The sequence below is a fragment of the Ursus americanus genome, chromosome 24 (genome assembly GCF_024610735.1).
Source record: "Ursus americanus isolate L20-20 chromosome 24, mUrsAme1.1.p, whole genome shotgun sequence".
NCBI lineage: Eukaryota > Metazoa > Chordata > Mammalia > Carnivora > Ursidae > Ursus > Ursus americanus.
In genome coordinates, this window is record NC_142150.1 from 11,199,924 (window position 1) to 11,225,191 (window position 25,268).

Consider the following 25,268-nt stretch of genomic DNA (forward strand, 5'->3'; position numbering starts at 1 on the left):
TCAGATCATGCCATTTCTTCGTTCAAAATTATCTAATGGCACCATGACTTACTTTGACTAAAAGCCAAAATCTTTATGACTGCCTATAAGGCCCTACGTATTCTGTTCCCCAGCTAACTATCGGATCTCATTTCCTGTGACTTTCTTCTCACTCTACCGTGCTGCAGTCATAATGACCTCCTTGTTCTTTGAACCCAAAAAGCAGGTCCCGACTACCACAGGGCTTTTGCAATTGCTTTTCTATCTTCTCAGAGTATTCTTTCCTCAGATACGTGTATGACTTGCTTCTCACTCCCTTTAGGTCTCTGCTCAGATGTTGTCTTTTGGCTGATGCCTTCCCTGACCTCCCTATATGAAGTCTTTCACAGATGATCTAGAATTTTCAACTGACAGACATTTTTTGGACTACTGCGTTCACGATATTGATAAATAAAAGGAAGAGTAAGGCATTCCCGTCCCTCTCAAAGGGCTTTACAGTCTAGTTAAGTAAATAAAATATGAATGTATAAAAAAACAAATATCGGGGCGCCTGGGTGGCACAGTGGTTAAGCGTCTGCCTTCGGCTCAGGGCGTGATCCTGGCGTTCTGGGATCGAGCCCCACATCGGGCTCCTCCACTATGAGCCTGCTTCTTCCTCTCCCACTCCCCCTGCTTGTGTTCCCTCTCTCGCTGGCTGTCTCTATCTCTGTCGAATAAATAAATTAAAAAATCTTAAAAACAAACAAACAAATATCGACAGATGCTCAGTAAATCACTTGTACCAGTAGTTGTCAAACTTTGTATCACCGTAGCATACATTATATTGATGACTTTCAATCAATTATTCAAAAGACATGTATTAAACACTGAAAATATGCAGGACAGGGTACTTTACATAGAGTAGCAGGGAAGGAAGAATAACATTAAGCTAATAAGCTAACAGTGAATTACAAGTGTGTTATGTATAAATATGGGAAAATCCAAGCATATGAGCGGCTTTAAGAGGGCAACATGACTTAGTCTTGTAAAAAGGACTTTTATATTATTCTGAAGCAGGAATGGGAATTAGAGAGGAAATCTAGAACTTCCAAATACAGAACATAGCATCTAGGAAAGCAAGACCAGAGCTAAGTCTTTTGGATATTGTCCTCTATATTAAGAACAACATTATGTCATTGCAGTATTTTAAACAGGAGCATGATAAAATCTTTTAAAAAGATGACATTGACAGTACGGTACATGGATTGGAATGGAGAGGTGAATGTGGAAGTGAGGAGCCCTTTTAGAAAGCTGTTGCCCTAGTCAGGTGAGAGATAATGACCATTAGCCTAAGGTGCTAGCGGTGGTACTGGAAAGAAGCAGATGGTTTTGAGATCTATTGAAACTTGGTGGGGTAGGGATGGAAAATGTTTCCCTTCTTCCTTTCTAGGTTCTTTGGCTAGTCTAACAATTAAACTGACAGAGGACAGATTAATAGGAGAAAAACAAATTTAATTTCATATGTTTGAGAGTCCCATAAAAATATTTGACTTGAGGAAGGGACCAAAGCAGGAAGCTTTTATACCTTTAAGACAAAGAAACAATACATTTGTGAAGAATTGTCAAGACAAAGTGGTTTAGACTTGGGGTAGTATATTGATGATGAAATAAAGAAGCATAAGGTGGTTTTTTTTAAGATTTATTATTTTTTTATTACGTTCAGTTAGCCACTGTAGTACATCATTAATTTTTGATGGAGCGTTCAATGTTTCATTAGTTGCATATAACACCCAGTGCTCATCACAACACGTGCCCTCCTCAATATCCATCACCTGTGATGGGTAATAAGGTTTTTATATAGACTTCTTGGCCCTAAATTTCCATTTTTTGGTGGTAAGGATGCTATCTACCCTCCTGGTACAGGGAGGGCAGCTTTTACATGGGAGATTTATCTCCTGCTTTCTGAGAGACAAAGTAGGGTGTGTCTTTTTTGTTCTGGCTGTTTTCAAGTACCTTTATTTCAAAATAATCAATATGCCAAAGTGGGATATGTTGGGGTGGCATATCTGCTCCCCTTTAGTTGGCTTGGTGGGATTTGGATGAATTGGGTAGGAAAGGTGAGGGAGATTGGTCCAAGGTTTCATAAGTGAAGAAATGGATTTTGGTGTTTTCTTTTACAATTGGAAAGGCAGGGGAAGAGTAGGATTGGGGGGAAAATCATGGGTTTCTATACAGTATAACCCCATGGTTACCCAAGGGCTATGAGCCCTGTGGGCTCCCTCTCACACCACTCCTTACATTTCTGCTCAAGAAAAAACGTAAGCAAATGACTTGCCAAACTTAGTTGGGCAAAGAGGTAAGGGAAAGGCAGAGGGAACCGTTATGCATTGGGGCTGTGTGGTGGGAGGGAGCACGGAGAGCATGCAAGAGTGGGAGCAGAAGCTGGTGAGCCAATGGGGGAGATTGACAGGTCATGGTGCTGGGTCAGCATGTGGGAACAAGACTAATACAAACAGTAGAAGCTGAATTATAAGGAGCTTTGTCTTTATCCTAAAAGCACTGGGAAGCTGAATTTGCCTTTTGAAAAGTCCACTCTAATTAGACTGTGGAGAACAGATATGAATGCACAGCATAATAATGAAAAACATTAGAAGATGGATAAAAACAAATTGTAACTAAATCACCATACAAATGTGGAGCATCTGTTTTAATTTTTTTCCCCTAAATACATGTGGGCTTATTACAGTAATTACAGATATGGCAATGTAACTTGTAACTATGTTTCAGCTCTCCTCGGGGCCTTCTTCATAAATAGGTCAAAAGTAGACATGTATTTGAAAAAATGAACATAATAGATCTGAAGTTCCAAAAGTTTAAATAGATCAAGTAACTGTTTTTGGTGACTATATCTTATTCCTGGTCAGTTGCAGTTTCGAGGCATAAACCTTGCCTCTTTGATTTACTATAAGTTTAACATTCCCATTTTTCAGATTTACTGAGAGACTAGGGAAATACCCCTATTGGTGAACACTTAACAGTGTGACCAAAATCTGCAGTGCAATGAAGTTACCAAAACAAACCGAGAGAGAGAGAGAGAGAGAGAGAAAGAGAGAGAGAGGGAGAGAGAAAGTCTTTGTTCAAAAGGTGTTTGGAAGTATGTTAGCCACTAAAATAAATTGGATTTCCTGGAATCCATTCAGGAAACAAGCTTGGGACTTCTGATAACACTTTTCTTTGTTGGATATTTTACACATGCCTACCAAAAAGTAGTTTTAACTAAAGTATTAGAATCGGTGACTCTGTGAACTCAGAATTTGCTGCCAATAATTATAAATTATTATGCCTTAAAAGGTACAAAATGTTTGTGGGGAAGGAAGAAATTCAGGACACATTTTAAAAGAATTTTCTTTCTCGTTTCCTGAATGTAATACCTTTAGTTTAGAAGGGACACGGAAAACTAAAATATATTCTCAAGCATGTCCTTAAAACTATCATCATTTTGTTTGAGCCACTATAATTAATAATTAACAATTACTATTAATTTGTTGAGAATCTGAGGGACTGCTGTGCCTAGTATCCAACAGCTCTTTCTCTGAGAAATCTTTCATATTCACAGAGTGTAAGTGTCTCTTCTTCCCATTGAAGCCTTACTCATGTAGTCTTGATACTCCAGCTGTGAAGACAAAGGTGGCAGAACAAAGAGAAATCGCTTGTTTTTTTACTTCTATAGGATTATCTACAATTTTTTCTTCATTCCTTCAATTCACCCTTGACAACAAACGACATAATTATTTTTCCGGAGGACACGTATAGATGGATTCCTTTTTGGTTTAACATATTAAAATCTTTTCATTACTCCCCAGTAGGAACAGTAAGATTATAAGCAGGCAACCACATGCATCTGTCTACACATTCAATCGTACAAAGTCAAGGACTTTTCACATGAAAATATCTGAATTTCCAAATTCATCTAAAAAAATGGAAGGTCTAACAACATTGAAACTATATTTTTTTTATGGTAAGGACTTAGAATTAAATAAATATGACTGCCCCTCCTGGACATGACATGAGCTCTTCAGTTTTCCACAATCCCCACCACTCCTTATAGTCCACTGGAGCTAGCCTCTTCATTCTTTTATTTGATTTGCCTGGCCACTTCTGGGCCTTTGAGTTTATAACCCTGATTGGGATTATAATATTGGTAATTCTTGTTAGGTATAAAATACCCTTTGTGATTCTGGCCCAGTTGACTTTTCTGGTCTCGTTTTCTCTTCAAATGCCTTCTGCACTCATCCATTAACGCCCAATGCTTGTTCAGGTCTCGTCAGATGTTTAACTTTATAGAATGTACTGCCCTTCTTTTCTATGCCTGTTGAGCATTTGAGATCCTTCAATTTTGTACATTGCTGCTCCTTTGTAAGGCCTTCCTATAATGATATCCAGTCAATCCCTCCCCAAAGTTAAATGCACACCCTGGAATTTCCCAAAGAGCTAAATTGTAACTTCTATTTAAATACTTAAACTTCTATTGTATTTCTCACCATATGAAATGATGATTTTAAAGTCTTTTTCTCAAAGACACTGAGGGTCTCCTGAAAGGAAACTTGGCCTTATCTTGTTTGTATTTCAGTCTGTAGTGCCAAGTGTCACAACTGATATGGAGTTGTGATTTAATAATGATTGTCTGAATTTTATCAGATTAAACGATTTCTATTTAAAATCATTAGCCATACCAATTAATTGAATTTTAAGGTGTAGGACTAGACTTTTGAAATTCTTAAGAAGCTAATCTCTGTCTAGTCATATGTGAATAATTAGTTGGGAGAACAGAAGCTTTTCATAGTAGTGTAGCATTTATATAATGACTCCCATATGGGTGTATATGTAAAATTAGGCACAATGTACATAAAAATGGAAAGAATGCATTCTCTGTTTAACAACATATTTTTTTCTCCTTTGTGAAGCATTTGGTGCTTTTAAGCAACTATCAATAACAATAATGCTTTTATATACTTTAAATTTTAGAGCCATTTTAAGTTCATAGCTCAATTGAGCAGGAAGTACAACAGAATGGTAACTTTGTTACGAATAATGAGCCTACCTTGACACGTCATTATCACTCAAAGCCCATGGTTACGTTAGGATCCACTCTTGGGCTTGTGTGTTCTATGGGTTTTCACAAATGTGTAAGGATGCATATCCACCATTATGGTATCACACAGAATAGTTTTACCACCCTAAAAATCCCATGTGATGAATGTCATGGTGAATCTCCTATGCATCCCTCCCTTTTCCCTAACCTTTAATTACTTTACTGTCTCTATAGCTTTACCTTTTCTAGAATGTCATATAGTTGGAATCATGTAATATATAGCCTTTTCAGATTGGCTTCTTTCATTTAGTAGTATACATTTAAGGTTCCAACATGTCTTTTACAGCTTGATAGCTCATTTCTTTTTAGTGCTGAAAAATATTCCATTGTCTGGATGTATGACAGTTTCATTCACCTATTGAAGGGCATCTTGCTTGCTTCCAAGTTTTGGCAATTATGAATAAAGCATGTTTAAATAAATAAATGCTTTAAATAATAAAGCATGCTGTGAATATCCGTGTGCAGGTTTTCAAGCGGATGTAAGTTTTCAGCTCATTTACATCTTAGCTTTTCATTATCCGTCTCATCCTTTAAGCCTGAACTTTGAGCACTAAGCTTGAACTTCATTGCCAGCATCATTCTACCTTATGCCGGAGATAATTTCAGATGATTCAGAATCTTAACATATTTTTCTATCTTTATTATTTAAGGGATTTCCTCATGATTTTACTGGGTATGTCAGAATTCTGATATGAGAAACCTTTTTTTCATATTTTTAAAATTTATGTGACTATTGGTATGGTGTTACAGCATGAAGATTACACTACATTTTGCTATGAGACCTGTTCTCTCTAGAGTGGAATATATCTGGAGAAGGAAGAGAGAGGCGAGGTCCATTTTGAATTCAATCCAGTGAATTCAGCCTACTGTATTAATCACAGCTCACTCTGTCTGAGACATAAGGTCCTACTGCAGAATCCCCAGGAGAGGCTTGTGGTACCAGAAAGAATTTTTCCCATATTTTTCATTTTAATAATTTTGATCTTAAAGAGTGCATTTTCATCCTTTCTAAAGCCACTTGGTAGTTATCCTTAGATACCTTGATACCGTGAATGTTCAAATAATTTTATTGAGAGGTTTTCTTCAGGCAAATATATAGTGAAACTAAAAGCAGCAAGGGGATGCAAGTGGAAACATTCTTTCCATCATGGAAAGAGTGACTTTATTGCCTGCATATTTGAACACTACATTCTATATGCCCTTTGGAAAAAGAAAGATATTAGTTCTTGGCAACTTCCACATCTTCTTTTATGTATCTCTTCTGTTTTATATCTGAAACGTCTACTCAGTGTAATCAAAGGGAGTAGTTTGTCTCAAACTTTTGTGAAGAATGGATTATTTAAACTACTAGTATTAAATTTTCAGTTCGCTGCATGTAGAAAAGTAGAGAGGGCATTCTCTCAATTTTCTTTGTAGTTTGAATAGAGGAAAGAGAGTACATATTCTTTATTTTAATGTTACCTGGCCAAAAAATGAGGGAATAAATCAACTGCTGAAATATATTAACTTCCAGGCATTGGTGAGCTGTCAAAGAACAGTTAGAAGTGTATGGGTATGAGAGATTGAATGATTTGATTTAAACTGTCATAGGAGCTCAGTTTTTTAATCTTGGAAAATGGAGAAACTGTGACCTACCTAGTTCAGGGCATCATTTTTTTTTAAAGATTTTATTTATTTATTGGACAGAGAGACACAGCCAGCGAGAGAGGGAACACAAGCAGGGGGAGTGGGAGAGGAAGAAGCAGGCTCCCAGTGGAGCAGGGAGCCCGATGTGGGAATTGATCCCAGGACCCTGGGATCATGCCCTGAGCCGAAGGCAGACGTTTAACAGCTGAGCCACCCAGGCGCCCCTGGGCATCATTTTTTGAGAATTAAATAGGATAATCTATATGAAAGTAAGTTTTGTGTGCCTAAGGCATGGTTTACACTCGTGGTGTTAATTCCCTCCTTTCCCACCCGCCATATGATTCAGGAAAAAAATAGATTAGTACTGCTTAAAGCTATGGCAGTATCATGGTAAATAAGATCTGGTTCTCTAGGTATGGGCTATTATAAGAATTATAAATAGATCTATAAGTACTATAAATAATCACTACCGTCCTTTTGAAGCCGTAATGCTCACGACCTTAACTAGGACATACACAAGTTAAACTCTGCAGCATATAAGTAAACTCTTTGTAAGTGACCAACATAGTTTTGTGTCTCAGTAACTATATCCGGGGGAACTATTGAATTTGAGGGTAGTTGAAAGACATGGGAATGCTATCAGTTCAAGGGAAACTAGGCAAGTGGTCAAATATTGGACTCTCAAGCCCCAAATAATGGCTTTCATTTCCTTATTACACATGTGCTTAGAGGATGGCCATAAGCCACATGTGGCTATTTAAATTTAAATGGATTTTTCCCAATTTTAGTGGGAAATACTTGACATACATCACAGTATATGTTTAAGGCATGATGGTTTGAGTCACATATATTGTGAAATGAATCCCACAATAGATTCAGCAAACATCCATCTTCTCACATAGATTGAAACGAAGTAAAATTTACAAATGAGTTCTCCAGTCACACCACATTCAAGTTCAACGGCCCCATGTCACTAGTGGTTACTAGTGGAGATGTAGGACATTTCCACCATCACAGAAAGTTCTACTGGAAAACTATTCTAAAGGTGAGGCTCAAGTTGAGGGTGAAGCCAGAAGTGAATTATTTGTCAGTCTTTTCCTGAGTTCTGGTACCTGTGAAACAACAGCAACAGAAAGAAATATTTGCAAGAAAATACACAAGAGGGAAATCATAGGTAATTCGGTATATTTTTAGGTGCACTGATAACAGGGATAATAAGTAACCTGTATGTAACACTTTCTTCTGTACTTGAATTATATTATTTAATTCACAGTCACACACACAGAAGCTGATGTGATGCAATGTTTTCTATGTGCATCGAGTAGGAGAGTGAGACACAGAAACATGAAGTTATTTGCCCGAAGTATCATCCCAAAAAGGTGAGATAGCCGAATTTGAACACAGGGCATTGGACTCCAAAGCCCCAGCAGACAATGGAGTAAATTAAAAGCCTTTAGAAGTAAATTTAGATTCTTTTTATTGAAACCTAACCTGCTTGTCGCCTGAAGGGAAAGGGAAGGCACTTTTTGAATTCAAACCATTCTTTTGTATGTTAATCATCCAGTCTATACGTATTTTGGGGGCCGTGAGTTTATATCCTGAGTTAATCCCACTAAGAGACAAAGGTAAACATTAGACTCTTGATATTAGAAAAATTCATGTGCACCTGTGTGATGGTTTACTAATAGTCACTTCTCATTTTGTTAATGCAAAATTTGGAATCCAGAACCATGGAGACTGGGATACAGTAGTGTGACTCTTGAGAGTAAGTGTACCTAAATTTTTACCCAATCTCAAGTCGGCTTGGCAGTTATTCTCTACTCATCATTCTCTATTCAGTAACTTTCAAAAGTAGCTCAAAGGAGTCACTAAAAATTTTCAGTTATACATTTCTTAATTTATGGAAATCATTTAATGTATGAGTTATGCTATGAATTTCGTGAATTTTGAAGGCCTTGGAAATGTGTGCCCTGGGAATGTGAAAACTCTAATACAGTGCTTACTCCTGCCCCATGTTGATTACAGTCTAGTTTGAGGGGTAAAGTCTTAACCATTCGTGCATGCATTCCTCAGTCAGGTTTTGAAGACGTAATGTGTAACCGCACTGTCTGGAAAAACTTACATAGTAAATAACTGAAGATAGTCTGTAATTTAAATGCTGTAGGAGTTGTTTGAAGAGGTGAGCAGTAAAAGGAAAATTAATATGGAAGATATATCAGATGAGACATGTGGGGAAGTTCCCTTTTGAATCTCCAGTTCTTTAGATCGGAAGTATTCCTCTCCATATCTGTGGTTAGTTTTCAGCTTTTCACGTACACACATCCATCATGATTTAAGGCCGTTCTCTATTCTAAAACTCTTCTTCAAGATTTCCTTGGCAAGGAAATCAGCAAAGAAATAGTTGTGATTCAGTCTGTTGGTTTTTATTGTATTTAGTGATATTAAAGAATAGGTCCAGAGCTGGGTTTTTTTCTCCAGGACTTTCATGAGAACCTAGAGAATTAACAATTTTAAAAAATCACAGAATTGGAAGTGGTATAATTGCCAAGGTTTTCAGAACTTTATAAACACTTTTGTGTAAAAGATTGTCAAAAATGCTTTTAAGTTCCAGAGGTATCGAGTGCTGGTATTATTGAATCATTTGTTCTTTAATTCAAATGAAGTCAAACTTCTGCCCCAAGACTCTTCGTTATAAATGGCACAGTAACCCTGGAAAGACTTTCGATTGGGGTTTGGTGCTCAACCAGGAAGAATATTAGATCCCACAAGCATGCTGCTGTTCTTAGCCAATGCACAGAGATCCTTACTCCTGGTTATGTATGATGACCTTTATAGGTACCGTGTGTGATGGCTCAATTCATTAGTCATCTGGACTAAGGAGGATGACTTTTTAAAATTTTACCAAATAAAACATTTCATCTGGATGAAGACTGGAAGCTTTCATTCAGTCTGTTTACAGTGTCCTGAGTCTTTAGTTGGCATGCAAGCACTAAATCTGACAGCACCAGAACAGAAACATATCCCATAAATCACTTACCTACTGCCTTGTTTGATTGCCGTTATTCAAATTCCTCTGCATTGGGCATCCCCAAGTTACGAAGTAGCAACAGCCGGCTTTCATTTTATTTGTCCTAAAATAACTTCCAGGTCTTTGAATAGGAATGAATTTTAAATACTTATCCTCAGGTATATGTTATGGAAATGACTTTGTAAGGACCAGAAGCTTGTAGGAGGAAATGCTGTTTTCACTTCTACGCTCAGTGCGTGTCCTTGCAAGTTCTTAAAGAGTAGGCTGAATGATTTCCGAGGGCTTGTTGCTAGTGGGTATTCTCTCAAAATGTGTCCCTTGGTAGATTAAGTGTCACATCAATTTCTAGCTTCTCAAGTGCAATATGGATGTTGTATTTCTTTCTGCTACACAAGCCTTGAGCCTTATGTCTTTAGGTGCCCTTAGCATTGTCAAATAGTTTATAATTTCTAAGTTATACTTCCTGTATGCAAACTCATTCCTGATCATAAAAAAGCTTTATAGTCACATCTTGGAGATTTTTGTTTCCAGCAAATCCTTTTTTAAGTTTTGGCTGACACAATTTACCAATTTTGATTATTTAATCTGAAAACATTGATAAGATGTAAAAGTCATTTAAAATCCTCCTACTTGGGGTGCCTGGGTGGCTTGGACGACTAAGCGTCTACCTTTGGCTCAGGTCATGATCTCCAGGTCCTGGGCTTAAGCCCCATGTCAGGCTTTCAGCTCAGCGGGGAGTCTGTTTCTCCCTCTCCCTCTGCCTCTCCCCTTGCTTGTGCTCTCTCTGTCTCTCTCTCTCTCTGTCTCTCTCTCTCAAATGAATAAATAAAATGTTTAAATAAATAAATTAGAAAATCCTCCTACTTATCTTAGAATTATGTAATGAAGTAATGAAACTCTATACATCAATCACCTTCCTCAAAGGTATTTACTATCAATTCGGTTCATGTCCTTCTTAGATTTTCCCTAAACTAGCATTATAAAAATGAGAACAATATTTATATTTATAATACAATGTATTTATATGCAATTTAACCTTATATATGGCCATCTTTCTATATATGTTGTGTGTATCTACACATATACACACACGATCATAAAATGAAATTGTGGTATACATATCTGTTTGCAAATTATTTGTTTCTGCTTATAAGTACACACTGAACATCTGTATGGTTCAACATATATACATTTATCTTACTCTTTTTAAATGATTGCATAGAGTTCCATTGTACATACACTATGTATTACTCTATCAGCCCTCTTTTGGCATATTCTTATTTCTATATTTTTTTATTCAATCACTGTTGCAACCAATATACTTACATATATATATATTTAAGCACTAATGCTATTATATCATTGGAACATATTCTTAGAAGTGAATTGCTAGATTTAAGGATTTTTTATTTTAATACTGATTGATGTTTGTGAATATTTTATAAAGCAGATATTACACTATGCTATTTCTGATTGTTTCTACAACTTATACAGAAAATCATTTCTTTGAAAACTATTACTTAACCAAAATGGTTAAAGGCATATTGCTACACAAGTAACCTTGTATATGATTTATACGTCGGTAATGGCTAAAATAGATAGCTATATAAATATTTGTGTATTCATGCAAAAATCTTGATCATGTCTCCTCTAAATTAAATTCAGTCAGCAAGCAAGAGAGAGACCTTTGTGATTGGACAGACACAGACTTTAAATGATGTAGAAACTGAATGTTTTAGTTATGTGGCCATAAAATCCTCGGACATGAAGAATTCTAGTAATAGTATGATGTTAGCAGGACTTCACCAATCCTCTAAGGCCACTATCTCATTTTTTATAACCATTTGCAAATAAGTTCAATAATCAACAACACTTTGCTTCTATTTGTTGGTTCCCAGTGAATGAGGGAAACATTCTATTGATGAACATACATCACAAACTGTTTCTCCCTTGATCTTTTCTGTCTTTGAGGTGAAGCTCTATGTAGCCCACGTCATCCAAATCCATTTTTCAGTCTTTCATGTCAGAGAGAATTGCATTCTGTGACCTCGTGGAATGCCATGGAAACTGGTTATGTTCTATTAAAGAAAATAAGACCACACAACTCTGTAGCACTTGGTATGGTGTCAGTGAATGTTTCCTGGCTAAAATTTTATGACAGACTGTCAATAAGAAAGTCTGTCCAGGTTCATACCCTCCCTTATCTTAAGCATTTTCTTTTCTTTTTTTTTTTAAGTATTTATTTATTTATTTATTTATTTATTTATTTATTTGAGAGAGAGAGCACGAACAGGAGGAGGGGTAGTGAGAGAACCAGGCTCCCCGCCGAGCAGGGAGCCCTACCAGCGGCTCCATCTCAGGACCCTGAAATCATGTCCTGAGCCGAAAGCAGACACTTAACCGACTGAGCCATCCAGGCGCCCTGTAAGCATTTTCTTATCCCAGAAGAAAAATAATGCAAAATGTCAATATGTTTCAGGGTCAGATAGCAGAAATCCAACAGAATTATCTTTATATTATAATGTAAGTTATTAAATAATATAACATATTGATATGTGTGTATGTGTGCACATAAGAATGCAGGTGTGTATGTTACATATTGTTTATAGTCATGTATATTTGTGTCTCATTCTTCTTTCACAAATGGAAAATAAATTCATAAATAATTTTTGAGAAATAATGATAAAATACTTCGATGGAACGTAAGTCCAAAACAAAACAAAACCCAAAAGTAGAGAAAGAAAAGAGGTAATATGAGCCAGGGAAGGGACTTGCTTGTAAAGGGGACTAGAAGGAACTAGATGGTAAAGAAAGCCAGGATTTGTTTACATGCACAGATTTTTTATTATAGTTTCTTAATGACAACTAAGTTTCATGTGCATTTCACTTCCTTTTCTATACCTCTTCATAACGTATTTATTGATATGCAGTCATTCCAAAACCTTTTTGTTGAAAATATCAGTGTATATTTAAAGTGTTGCTTGTAATGACTTTGCCAGATATTCCACCAGAGTGAGATTTCTTTGTTTTTCAGAACCTGCCCTTGAAGAAGATTCCATGCAAAGCCACTGCACCCTCAGGCTCCTTTTTTGCCCGAGACAATACAGCAAATTTCTTATCCTGGTGCCGAGATTTAGGGGTAGATGAAACGTGTCTATTTGAATCGGAAGGTTTGGGTATGTATTTCCTTCAGAATTTTAGCTGATAAAATTATTACGTACCTTTGTCAGTCTAACTATCAAAACGTTTTTTGTGTGATGTTCTTTCGTAGATTGTTAACTTTAAAAAATTCAGTTTGCTGCAAACTTGAATATTTGAAGGTAGAAAAATGCATGCCCTTTTACTGTTGGTCACTTCATGCATGAAAAGGTAGCAATATAAGTAGCACAATTCTAAGCTAAAATCAAGTATGTACAATGCAAAATGGGGCATATTTGGAAAATGGAGGCTTATATTTTACCACCAGTCTCTAACCTGGACTAGAAAGGGAGCTATATATGCTCCAGGGATAAAAGCACTACTGTTTATTTTTCCTCTACCAAAGGCTGAAACACCATTTCCTGTAAAGTCTATCTTTGTTGAAATGGAAGTTTATTTATTTATCTATTTTTAGTGAGCTAAAAATCAGGTAAGCAAACAGGAGATTGGAATAATTGAAGATGGTGGAACGAAAAATAGATACCTTAGTGTCTAAACCTACCCAGGTAATTGTGGGGTCCTTGTCTTGTTTTGCCTTATGATTGAATTTTGGGAAATCCACTTCTAGACCATAGAACAAGTGTTTGCATTTCCTTGGGAGAAAACGTACATTGCTCAGTGTTTCGACATTACTTGATATGCTGCTGCTAAATGTTCAATCCTCCTGCATCAGCTCTGCCCAGAACAGCTCTCATATGGAGAGTGCTGGAATTGAAGCCCCATTCTAATGAAATAGAACCGAGTGAAGAAAGGAGACCTCTGTGGGGGAAGGAGGGAAATCTTGGTTCTTTTGCCTGAGGCTTTAAAAAATCAATTCACAAAATCACATAATACCAAATATTAGCATCAAAGGAAGCTGAGCACCCTTCAGAGGGAAAAAGTATACAAATTGCCTTCCAAACAGAATATCCTTTGCCCCAGGCCTCACAAAACAACATTTCCCAGCTGAACCTAGGAAATTGGTGGTAACAGCTAAAATCTTACTCATTTTGTATGCTTATGGAAATTTGTGTTTGTACTAAGTGGAGTGACTATGACATGGGGAAGATTGCCCTCAGATTTCTGAGAATTCTCTCAACAGAGAAGAAAATTATATGAGTTTAGACTAGGAGAGTATTCTTATACCTGAAAGACAAAATAAACTAGAGTAATGGCACAGTAGCCTACCATGGACAATAGTGTGCTCCTCGACTGATTGTTGTATGAATGGACTTTGACTACTTCTATTTCCTCACGTTAAAGTAAACCAAACTTGGGGGAAGATGTGTGTGTATGGATACAGCCCTATTTCAATCTGATGGCAATTTTACAAACAGATTTTAACTTTCAGGTTTCTGGGAAACTATATGAGTGAAGAATTATAGGAAGGGAGAGTGGTGGCATTATTTGCAAAAAAAAAAAAAAAAAACCTTTGAAAGATCAAATAAATGAATGAACAAAAGAATAATAAGTACATAAATTCAGATTTTAGTCACAAGGAGTATACTCTTCATGTGTGGCCAAGCAACATCATAATTTAAAATTCTCCAGTGCCCCTGCATTGCTTAAGGGACTGTCACATGGGGAAGGTGCCCTATTGTTTGTGAATTTGTTTATTGAACAGGTTTTCATTTAAGAAGCATCTTTTAAGAAATAAAACAGATGAATGTAGGGGAAGGGGTGAAAAAAGAGAGGAAGCATAAGAGACTTTTAACCACAGAGAGCAAACTGAGGGCTGCTGAAGGGGAGGTGGGGGGGGGATGGGCTAAATGGGTGATGAGCATTAAGGAGGGCACTTGTTGAGTACCCGGAGTTATATGTGAGTGATAATCACTAAATTCTACTCCTGAAACCAATATTATTACATTATATATTAACTATCTAGAATTTAAATAAATATTTGGAAAAGGAAAAAATAAGAAGCATCTTTCTTAGTGACTACCATAGGCAAGGGGGATGCCTAGAAACTGTCCATGGGAATATGATCTTGTCTCAATTTTCTCACCGCCTCTGAGTTCTTTTGTTAGTTGAACTAATAAAACTTTCAGTTGGAAACCAAGAAGCTTGGATGGCTTTTTAAAACCCCATTCAGAGAAGTAATACATTTTATCTTGGAACAATAAAGCCTAAAGCAACTGTTTAATAAGGGTCCTGGTATATAAATACATACTCTGCAGCATATAAAATTACGTCAAGATGAATTTTCAGATGCCCTAGTTCTTCACTCTGTTTGAAAGAAACCTGACTTTATAAAAAGAAAAGTCCCAGATAATTGATACATAATAGCTACTGAGTATCTTGTTTAAACATCTTTCGTTTTGATTATCTTCTATATTATAACTCAGCTTATAACTTGCAATTAAACCAAGTAATTTTTAATTTCCTCAGCACCAAACGAAAGCAGATAGTTAGGCTTTCTGGTGTGCTGCTCAGTGAAAAGACAAATTTGACATTTCTGCTGCTCAGAATAGGACATGAGGTGAGGTAGAATGTGCCCCGTGGAGACAGAAGAAGGGAGCCAATATTATAGCATGGACTTCCGGATTACTCGGAGAAAGGAAACAGCTGTGCCCATAGATGTTAATGATAATCAAGGGGAAGGACAATGAGAAATTCCATTTCCCCAAGTGGAACCCTTTCGTCTTGGATTTTTCGTATTATGCACTGTGGGTAAGGAAGTGATTGAGCCACTGCTGATGGCCTTGGACTCTGTACCGCAGAATTGACTTTCTTGCAACAATAACACTGTGTACTCTGCTTGATGTCTTTTCACACTTCGCTTTTGAAAGGGAATTTAGGGCAAGGGTTTTTCTTTTTTTTTTCCTACCTCAAGATTTCATTTCAGTAGCACACAAGATGAAGTGCATCCTTTGTGTCTTAGTGTTTTGAACATCAAATAAAATGAAAAGATGCCCTGATGAAGGGGGGAAATCTGTTTGAATGAATGATAAAGTAGATCACTGTCCTGAGTGTGTATCAAGAGGCTTCTGTCTTTAGCTGTCCAAAGGTCTTTGCCTGCATAAAGCATTCTTATCTTTACGGCAACGGATATGCTCCCCTCTGTTGCAGGGCTTTTTTGTACGGTTATTTGCAAGGGGATCTTGATTCACAACTTGCTCAATCTGTTCTCTTTCCACAACAGCTAATGACAAGAAATCTCCATGGGAGGGGGAGGTATGCCAAGGATGAACTGGGGAGCACGCATAGCAGCTTATCCCATATGCTTCCCTCATGTTTCTTACCTTTTTGATTTGTGGCAGATAACTCTCGATGCCACACAACACAGTCACATACAGAGTATGCCTTGTGGTTTATCTTCTATGAAATTCTTGATAATTTTTCCTCTGTGAAATGTCAATTCTCAGATCGTAAATTCACTCTATCTTGAGTACTGTTTCAAAAAAGAGTCAATAGAAAAATGGACAAAGGTCATGAACAGCCTCGTCGTAGAAGACATAAAAAAAAAAAAATCTAGGAGGGCACATGATGTGATGAGCCCTGGTTGTTGTACGCAGCTGATGAATCATTGAACTCCGCATCTCAAGGGAATGATGTACTCTATGTTGGCTAAATGAACTTAAATGAAAAAAATCTAATAAACATATAAAAATGTTGGACATCTTAGCAATAAGGTAAATGCAAATAAAAGCTAAATGCAAATAAAAGCTATGAAAAATTAGCAAAGATTAAGGAAATTATACATTTATTGTTGAGTATGTTGGAAAATAGGCTCTTCTATACACTGCGGAAGAAAACTAGAAATTGGTATGCCTTCTTTAGAGGGCAATTTGACATTATGTATCAAAGACCTCTCAAGTGTTTATGTTCTTTTGTTAAATTGGTGTACTTCTAAAAGTTTATCCAAAGGAAAAAAGTAGAGGTAGGAACCAGAACGTCCACTGAAATGTTTTTGTAATAGTAAAACAAATGGAAATGAATAGAATCTATGACATTAGTGATATCTTAAACCAACTAGAGTCATCATCCATAGATACCAACCAAAAATAATATTATTTTTTTTAAAGATTTTATTTATTTATTTGACAGAGAGACAGCCAGTGAGAGAGGGAACACAAACAGGGGGAGTGGGAGAGGAAGAAGCAGGCTCCTAGCAGAGGAGCCCGATGTGGGGCTTGATCCCAGGACCCCAGGATCACGCCCTGAGCCGAAGGCAGACGCTCAACGACTGAGCCACCCAGGCGCCCCCAAAAATAATATTCTTGAGAATATAGAATATAGAATATAGAAATATAAGAATATAGAAAGAATATAGAAATATAGAAGAATATAGAAAGAATATAGAATATAGAATATAGAAATATAGAAAAGAATATAGAAAACTTACAACATACTATGAACATGAGGTCACCCATTTTTATCTAGTAAATAACAATAAAATATATTCAGGATTTGAAGAAAAGATAAATAGTAACTATGTTGTAAACGATATTTTCTTTTTCCGTTATCTACTGACAAAATTTAGAGAGTAAACAGGTATGGCATGTAATCTGAAGCATGGACAATTAATTTTATTTCTATTAAGGTACAATTTGAACCAGTTTGCATAGAGCATTATTTGTTGACATGAAATTTTACACCCCGAGGATTACAATGGCTAGTTTGCATGATGGAGGTGAAACTGACATTTCAAGTGATTGCAGACTTTTACGCTGCTAGAAGAACAGATGACATGGCTCTTTGTGTGCTCTTGGAACATGCTTTAACACTCCAGGTCTACACAGCATGCTCAGCTCTCACCCCCACTGTTCAAATCAGGCTGATATATAGGTCAGTGACTAGAGGAGATCGGTTTTTTCATGTCTCCTTATTGATTTCATTGGATTCCTTAAAAATAGCATTGTGCTTCGGGTTAAAAAGATGAACATGAATGTGTTCTTGAATTTAATAGTATATAGTTTATCGGTCTAGAGACAAAATATTCCCCCAATAACTACTTTAAAAGAAATGAACTTTACTTTTAATGGTGGAGTCAAGAAAAAGTATTTAGAAGACTTTAGGTGTGAAAGCATTTCTGTTTTCAGTTTGACAGAGGTATAAAAGTTAATAGAATGTATTAATATTCTCCCTAATAGTAAATGTAATAATTTTTCCAAAGTTAAATACTTTAATAACCTTTTCTAACATAATGCTGAGTATTTTGATATGGTTCATTTTTATCATTTAAATTAAGACCAGAAATCCATGCTTTATTCTCAGTCTTAACAAGTTTTAAGTTATGAATTCTAAAATTGATGCTCTTACATGAATTTTTTCTAAGATATTTTAAGTCAGAAACTATTTCCTTCAATTAGTGATATTCTTGTGTAGGGAATTTATTATTTATAATTCACTTTAGTATACTAATTTAGAAATTGTCAAGTATCATTATTTTTCCCAGAGCCTTGTTTATGTTGCTTAATTTGTGTGGATTCTGGTGAGCTGGGAGATGGGGGGAAAAAGATGAGGGAGGAAATACTTTAAAAATGCATAATTTTTGTTTGCTGTAATTGTGTCAATATCATTATGTTATTGGATGATTGTAGGACTTGGAGGCCAGTGACTATTCTTCATCTATTTCTCAGAGAAAGAATCTACTCAGCAAGAAAAGGGTTTGCTATCTGCTATGCTAGCATGCACATGTGTGTGATTTGTTCTTTGTTTTTATTTTCTGTGATTGTGTTTGCTGTGTGGTACTGTCTTCTGTTGATGCATGACTCCGGTGAGCAGTTTTACAAAACCTTTTGGTTTCTCGAACATTGTTCAAGCACCGATCTATCTGCATTATTAGTTTGATGTTGCTGCAGAAAATTAAAAAGGATTATGTGTGGATTTGTAAACATTGTTTTCCATTTTATTCTTTAAAGTCACCTGTTACATCAGAAAAAGAATCTATGTCTACTTTCCAGGGTTCGATAAGTCAATTCTCGTTGTCTGTATTGAGGACTCTAAGAGTATTTCTGTGGGGGGGGAAAAAAAGCTATAGTTACTTTTGTTAGCATAAGACAACAATTTCAAGATACCCGTTCAGCACTTGGGTTATTTATGTTCAGTTTCTTTACCAGGGACAATTTATTTGAGACTTTGGGTTTTTAACACCTGTTCTTATACTTACTTGATAAGCATCTCAATTCCCTTTTTTACGTGTGAACTCAAATATTCTTTCCAAATTTAGGCATTTGCCCGATGCCAGAGGAAATGTAAGAGAAAACGGTACAAAATCTGATTGAGAGAACTAAATGTCTCTCTGGAATGAAAATTATATCAAGACTCAATGGAGTCAGGCTTGAATTAGGGAAGTGAATGGCTTTCAAGCTTTCCCAGAATCAAATTCTTGCTGCACAATATTCAGTAATAATAACCACGTGCTCCATAATGGTAGCTAAGTAGAACACATGTTACCATATCTACTCCTCCAACAACCAACATTGTATAAATAAGAATTCTGGAACCCAGAGAATTAAATAACTTGCCCTGTGTATACTTCTCAGTGGCCCAGCTGGAATTGGAATTCAGCTCCATTTACCTCCAGACATCATGCACCTATGTTATAGAAAGTGATTTCTGTTTGAATAATTTTAGAAGTTCATATGATTATTTCAAGTAGGGGGGAAAATAAAACATAAATGTAGACCAAATTAGAAAAGATTCTTACCTCTTATTGCCGTTCTGAGTGTTAGTGACTTAATCTATTAATTTCACATAAGGTTTGGGTACTGAAGAAAGGAAGGGCAATACTTGTTCTAGGACATTTCTCAATTTAGTGGCAATGGCAATTAACTAGATTTTATTCTTTTTTTAAAAGAATGTATTTATATTTGTCAGAGAGAGAGAGATAGCACAAGCAGGTGGAGGGGCAGAGGGAGAGGGAGAAGCACTCCCCCCACTGAGCAGGGAGCCTGATGCAGGGCTCAAGCCCGGGTCCCTGAGCTCATGACTTAAACTGAAGGCAGATGCTTAACTGACTGAGCCACTCAGACGCTCCTATATTTTATTCTATATATTGTCCATAATGATCAGATTATGAATGAATTATCCTGGTTTGCATGGATATATGGGTGTCATAGCCTATTCTAAATGTGACTAGTGATTCTGAGAAATCTGGATGCACACAAACTCAGCATCCATGAGCTGGTGAGATTCTTGGCCTCCTCCTTTTTAGTCTTCCTGGCATCAGTTTTAAGGCATCTAAATTGCTGTGCTCCTCCTAATTGCCTCTTACCTTGAACTCAACGTTCTCTGCATGGGGCTTACCAGGAGTGACATGATATAGGGAACGGCGTGTGACTAGTCCTTCACTTTTTGGGAAGCGTCTTTTGTACTTTATTAATCCTGGCAGGAGAGAAATGCCCATAATACCCATTAAGGGCTAATCCAAAGCATGAATTACTTTCCTTCCATTAATCATCGTTATCACTATTATCTGAAACGTTCATAGAGCATATTTTATATATATGCACATTTGAATGTTTTTAACAAAACAGAGGAATTATAACTGATGTTTATTATAATATGCAGCATTGGTTAATCCAGTGCTTCTCCAGCATAAAGTGCATACCCATCACCTGGAGAGCTTGTTGAAATGTAGGTTCTGATCAATAAGTCTGGGGTGGGACCCAATAGTTTATATTTTTATCCAGATCCCAGCTGATGCCAATGCTCCTGGTCTGTGGACCCCACTTAAGTAGCAAGGGAGTAGTAACATTTATTGAGTGCTTGCCATACGTACTAAGTACTTTTAACCATAAAATCACCTCATAAGGAGAGCAAGTAGAAGTCAAGATGCCTGTTTGTGAGATGAGAAAATGATGCAGCCTAGACTAGAACCCAATCCTTCTGACTTCTAGTTTATTGTATTTTCTATCATAGCACTCTTTCTGAGTATTAGAACTTGTCATTCTCTATTCTGGGAAGGAGGAAAACTATTAATTTACGATTTTTTCACAATTAAATAAGAATCAGCCAACAATGTATTTTTTTCAAGTTTCTTTCTAAATATAAATTAAAAACTAGTTTCCTTCAAAACCAGTGTGAATATTGTGGTCTCTATTGCATAGACACTAAATAGACAACACAATTTTTCATGCTTCCCTTTCTTTGCCCATGTGTTAAAACTTAATATATTTAGCTAAACTGTACATTTACGGCCGAATGCATTTTATCCTTGCAGATTCTGTGACATTGAAACTCTACCCTTTGCTTTAGTGGAAGACCTCATTTTCTATTCGTGGAGCCAGCAGCACTCCATTTGACATTTGATGCCCATGAGATTTTTATAGAATCTAGGTTATAAGACAGAGTCTCTTGCCACATATTTTTGAATAGGGCTCTGTGTTGCTTTTCCCAGAGGGGCTCTGCATTATGCTTTTCTTTGAGATGGTTTTGATTATTTTTAAAAAATCTAATGAGTAAAACCTTTTGCATAATAATTACTGTCGACTGGAGAGCTTTTTATTTGTTTTAAAAAGAATTTTTTAGGGGAAAGAAAGCAGTAGTGATCCTCTCTTTTCCTAACTCAAAGCAAAAACCATAAGAGTGTTTCAATAATAGAGTGAAAAAAAAGTTTTCTACTGTAAACTTTAGAATAAGTAGAAGTTTTCTTGTTTTTTTGAAAGAAATCATTAAAATTATTTGTTTAAGATGAGTATCCTTATGACTCAATACAAAAGCTTTCGTTCAAATACATTATACTAAAAGTTGTCTTTTTAATCACCCTGACAAAGACAAGCACTTGATTATTTGATCTTCTAAAATATATAATACGTGATCAACTTAGGTAACTTACTAAAAATGAGCTCATCTAAATTATTTTATTCTCAGAGACAGGAAAATTAGTGGTAAGGTGTTTGCTGTTTCACAAAATGACACGTTTCACCTAAGCTTTATACTTAGCACAAACTTGTAATAGCTATAGGATATCTGCTTTATATTTCTGTATATGCTGACCAAAATGACCTACTTAACCTGGCATTTGATTTAGATTGATTTATAGTTAGTGGTCTCTGATCTAATAGACAGGATAAAATATTCAATTTATACTCATTATAATAGGACCACTTTACATTATACGTATTATACCAATAGTAATTTTTTTTTTAATTTCAAAGTTTTTGTGACGCTTAGCATAGTGACTGACCCCTGATTGGTGCACACACACAAAAAATGTTTTCAGAAAAAAAAAATAAGTAAATTATTGTTGACTAAGCCAAATGAAGGCAATCTTTAAACAAATACTTTATAATAACAAAAATTTTTAAAATATTAAAACTGAGTTTGGGTGAGTCTTTCCCATGTGCCACGCACTGTACTAACTGTAACCATAAATATGAATTTGTTTGATCCTCACCAAAACATTGCAAGGTATACACTTTTGTTTTCCCTCAGAAAAATGGGATTTTATATAGTAACCTCCCAAGATAATGCAACCAGTAAGGCTTAGAGCTGATACTCACACCCAGATCTTTGTGGTTTGAATCCCATGGCCACTATACTCTATTAACTTTAGAACTTGCTTGAGTACAAAAACCAAACAAAGGCACCTCTTTGGCAAATTTAGATACTATTTAAGGACTCCTGAACTTCATTGTATAGTCATAAGGCAAGAGTATTTGCTTTCACAATTAAATACATATTGTCATCATTTGCATTTTCTCAAGACAGCAGGTAAGGTGTTAGTCTTTATTTAGCTTGTTCGTTGTCAAAACCATTGTCATCCCCAGATAATTGTCATCATCCTCCATTGTTGAGATGTATTATTTACTGAGTAATTACTGTTTTATGCTAAATTATGCACCTCTGCAGATTCATCTCATTCATTGCTCACTAGTCATCAGATATTATTTTTTGGGTTTTTTTTTTTGTGGGTTTTTTTGGTCATTATAGACCATGCATAATATCCCTGCTATTTAAAAAGCCATTAGTATGTGAGACAATAACACAGGGGTGTTTTTTGAGGCAATTTTTTTCCTTTATGAAAAATAATATTTCCAAGAAAATTGGGGAGTAAAATATTATCATTCTATTAGTTTTTCCTAAGAAAGGATGCTGAGGGAGAGGTTCATTTGTCTTAAATTTTATGGGCTCGTTCTTTTAAGGATATAAAATGGAGAATGATGCAGTTCCTTTTTAGCTAGCCAAAACTGATTTTCTGACAAGTCCATGGTAGATTCAGGGTTGAGTTTGGGCATGCCAAAGCTGTTTTAAGTTGATAGCCCAACTAAGGAAGCAAATAAGTACACAATAGTAATGTGTCTCACATATCACATTGTCTTTATTAGACACATTATTGTTTTTCTTCTGGATGAATTTTATTTCCCATAAAATGTATCAATTCCAATGCTTATATGGTCCTTGAACTATGTATAATGAGTTGGTTAAGGAATCATTATAGCTGGGTCAGGTGTTACTTTTTATAATTGGATATTGACTGCACATTGACACAATTTGGTCAGTTCACTAGTAATTTTTTTTTAAAGATTTTATTTATTTTTTGACAGAGAGAGAGACAGCCAGCGAGAGAGGGAACACAAGCAGGGGGAGTGGGAGAGGAAGAAGCAGGCTCCCAGTGGAGGAGCCTGATGTGGGGCTTGATCCCATAACGCCGGGATCAGGACCTGAGCCGAAGGCAGACGCTTAACAACTGAGCCACTCAGGCAGCCTAGTTCACTAGTAATTTTTATAATTTGACACTGTTTCCATCAAGAAATACATGATACTGTGTCCATGTCTTCTGAAGCTGTAGACACTTGCTTCCCATAGCTTTCATTGAAGATGAGGGTGTTAGCAAGGCCTACAAAAATCTCCCTCTCCTCAGTTTTTATGTATTGCTTTTTCCACTCAAAAATCCTGTTTGTTATTTTGTTCCATGGACAGGATTTTTTTTAAAGCCTGAATCAGAAAGAATTGATTATCTAAACTGAAAGATTGATTTTCATTTGTTTGCTTCTGTTTTGTGATGTTTGTGATTGTTCTTTTTGAAATTGATGCCTATGTGATATTACACTCCTTATGTTATGCTGCACTGAAGCTGATTTAAAGACATGAAGTTTGTGTCATTGTAGCCAGAGTCAACCAGTGGTACATTTGAATTGGAGTTATTAACTATCCTTATTTTTGGATCCTTTAATTAGAAATAATTTTAGGCTTCCTGATTAGGGGAATTCACTAAGGGTCAGCTAAAACTAAACTTTATATTACCAAGAATTGAAATACTCTATAATTGAGTTTTTCCATATTCTATTTTAATGAACATTGTTGATGGGAATAGAATTTATTTTGTGAGCTTCAAAGGTGACATTTTATAACAAGATGATAAAATTGTGTCTGTTTAAAGCCAATTATATACTTTTGCAATCCAAGTAAATGTTCTCTTTCTATTCATCACAAACTCCTAATAAATTCCATCCTGGTGTCAGTGGACCAAATATTGCCACTACCACATTCTGTGGAGTGAAAGAATTAGATATTTAAGTTAAGGGAATAGAATAATGCTGGGAAATGGAATTATTATAAAATTCTATGTTTAAGAATTAAAGAAATATTACTATTTTTCTTAAAATTTATCAATAAACTAGTATTTTCTTTTATCAGGATATTGTCTATGTAGAGACCATTCTCAATGCATTATATTTTTTCAGTATCTTTTGACTTTATTAGGTGCTGTATATAACAATATTTTTTAAATTCTCTAATCTTGTTAAAGAGAACAATATAAGCAGGACATTCACTTTTGGTAGGCTCAACAAATGCAAATCTGATTTGTCAGCATTACTGAATGTGTCCAAAGCAATTAGTAAAGCAAGATTTATTAAGTAATGAGATTATATAAGAATCTAATCAATACAAATTGCTCATTTTATGGGAAAGTTGGCTGATGGTATATATTGATACATACTTATAAATCCATTCAGTTGAAAGTATATCTTCCTCAAGTATCATTTAATCAGATTTGATTAGGAGAGGACTTGAAGTTTCAGAGTCTCACTTGATGTCATTGCTTGGAGGATAAGAAAGGACTGTGCTGTATTATTTTTATCCTTATTCATTGCATTATTTCTGCTCAAAACACTGATGAAGATAGACTCAGAATTTTGCAGAGTCCAGTCTTGTTCTGTAGTCTTCTGTGTGCTATGTATTTTAAATATCAACTATTTATATCATCATTATGATGATGCTACATATATTTCCAAGATTGACTTACTAATATTACCTAATAAAAGAAAAACATGTTCAGGATGAGATTTACTCAGGGTAAGATTTCCTAAGACTCCTGACTTTGAGAAGGGAGGTTAGGCAGAGAGTTTCGAAAGCTGCTTTAAGACTTTGGTAGAG

General features: G+C 35.8%; 1 protein-coding gene across 4 annotated transcripts in view; it reads left to right on the top strand.

Annotated features, from left to right (window-relative positions):
• GAS2 (growth arrest specific 2) overlaps nt 1–25,268 on the top strand; it is a 128,158-nt gene that overhangs the window by 34,123 nt on the left and 68,767 nt on the right. For all 4 annotated transcript variants that reach the window (XM_087855348.1, XM_087855347.1, XM_087855349.1 and 1 more), the window contains one exon: nt 12,799–12,940. In XM_087855348.1, the coding sequence (XP_087711474.1) occupies nt 12,799–12,940 (142 nt within the window). The remainder of the gene's footprint in view (nt 1–12,798; nt 12,941–25,268) is intronic.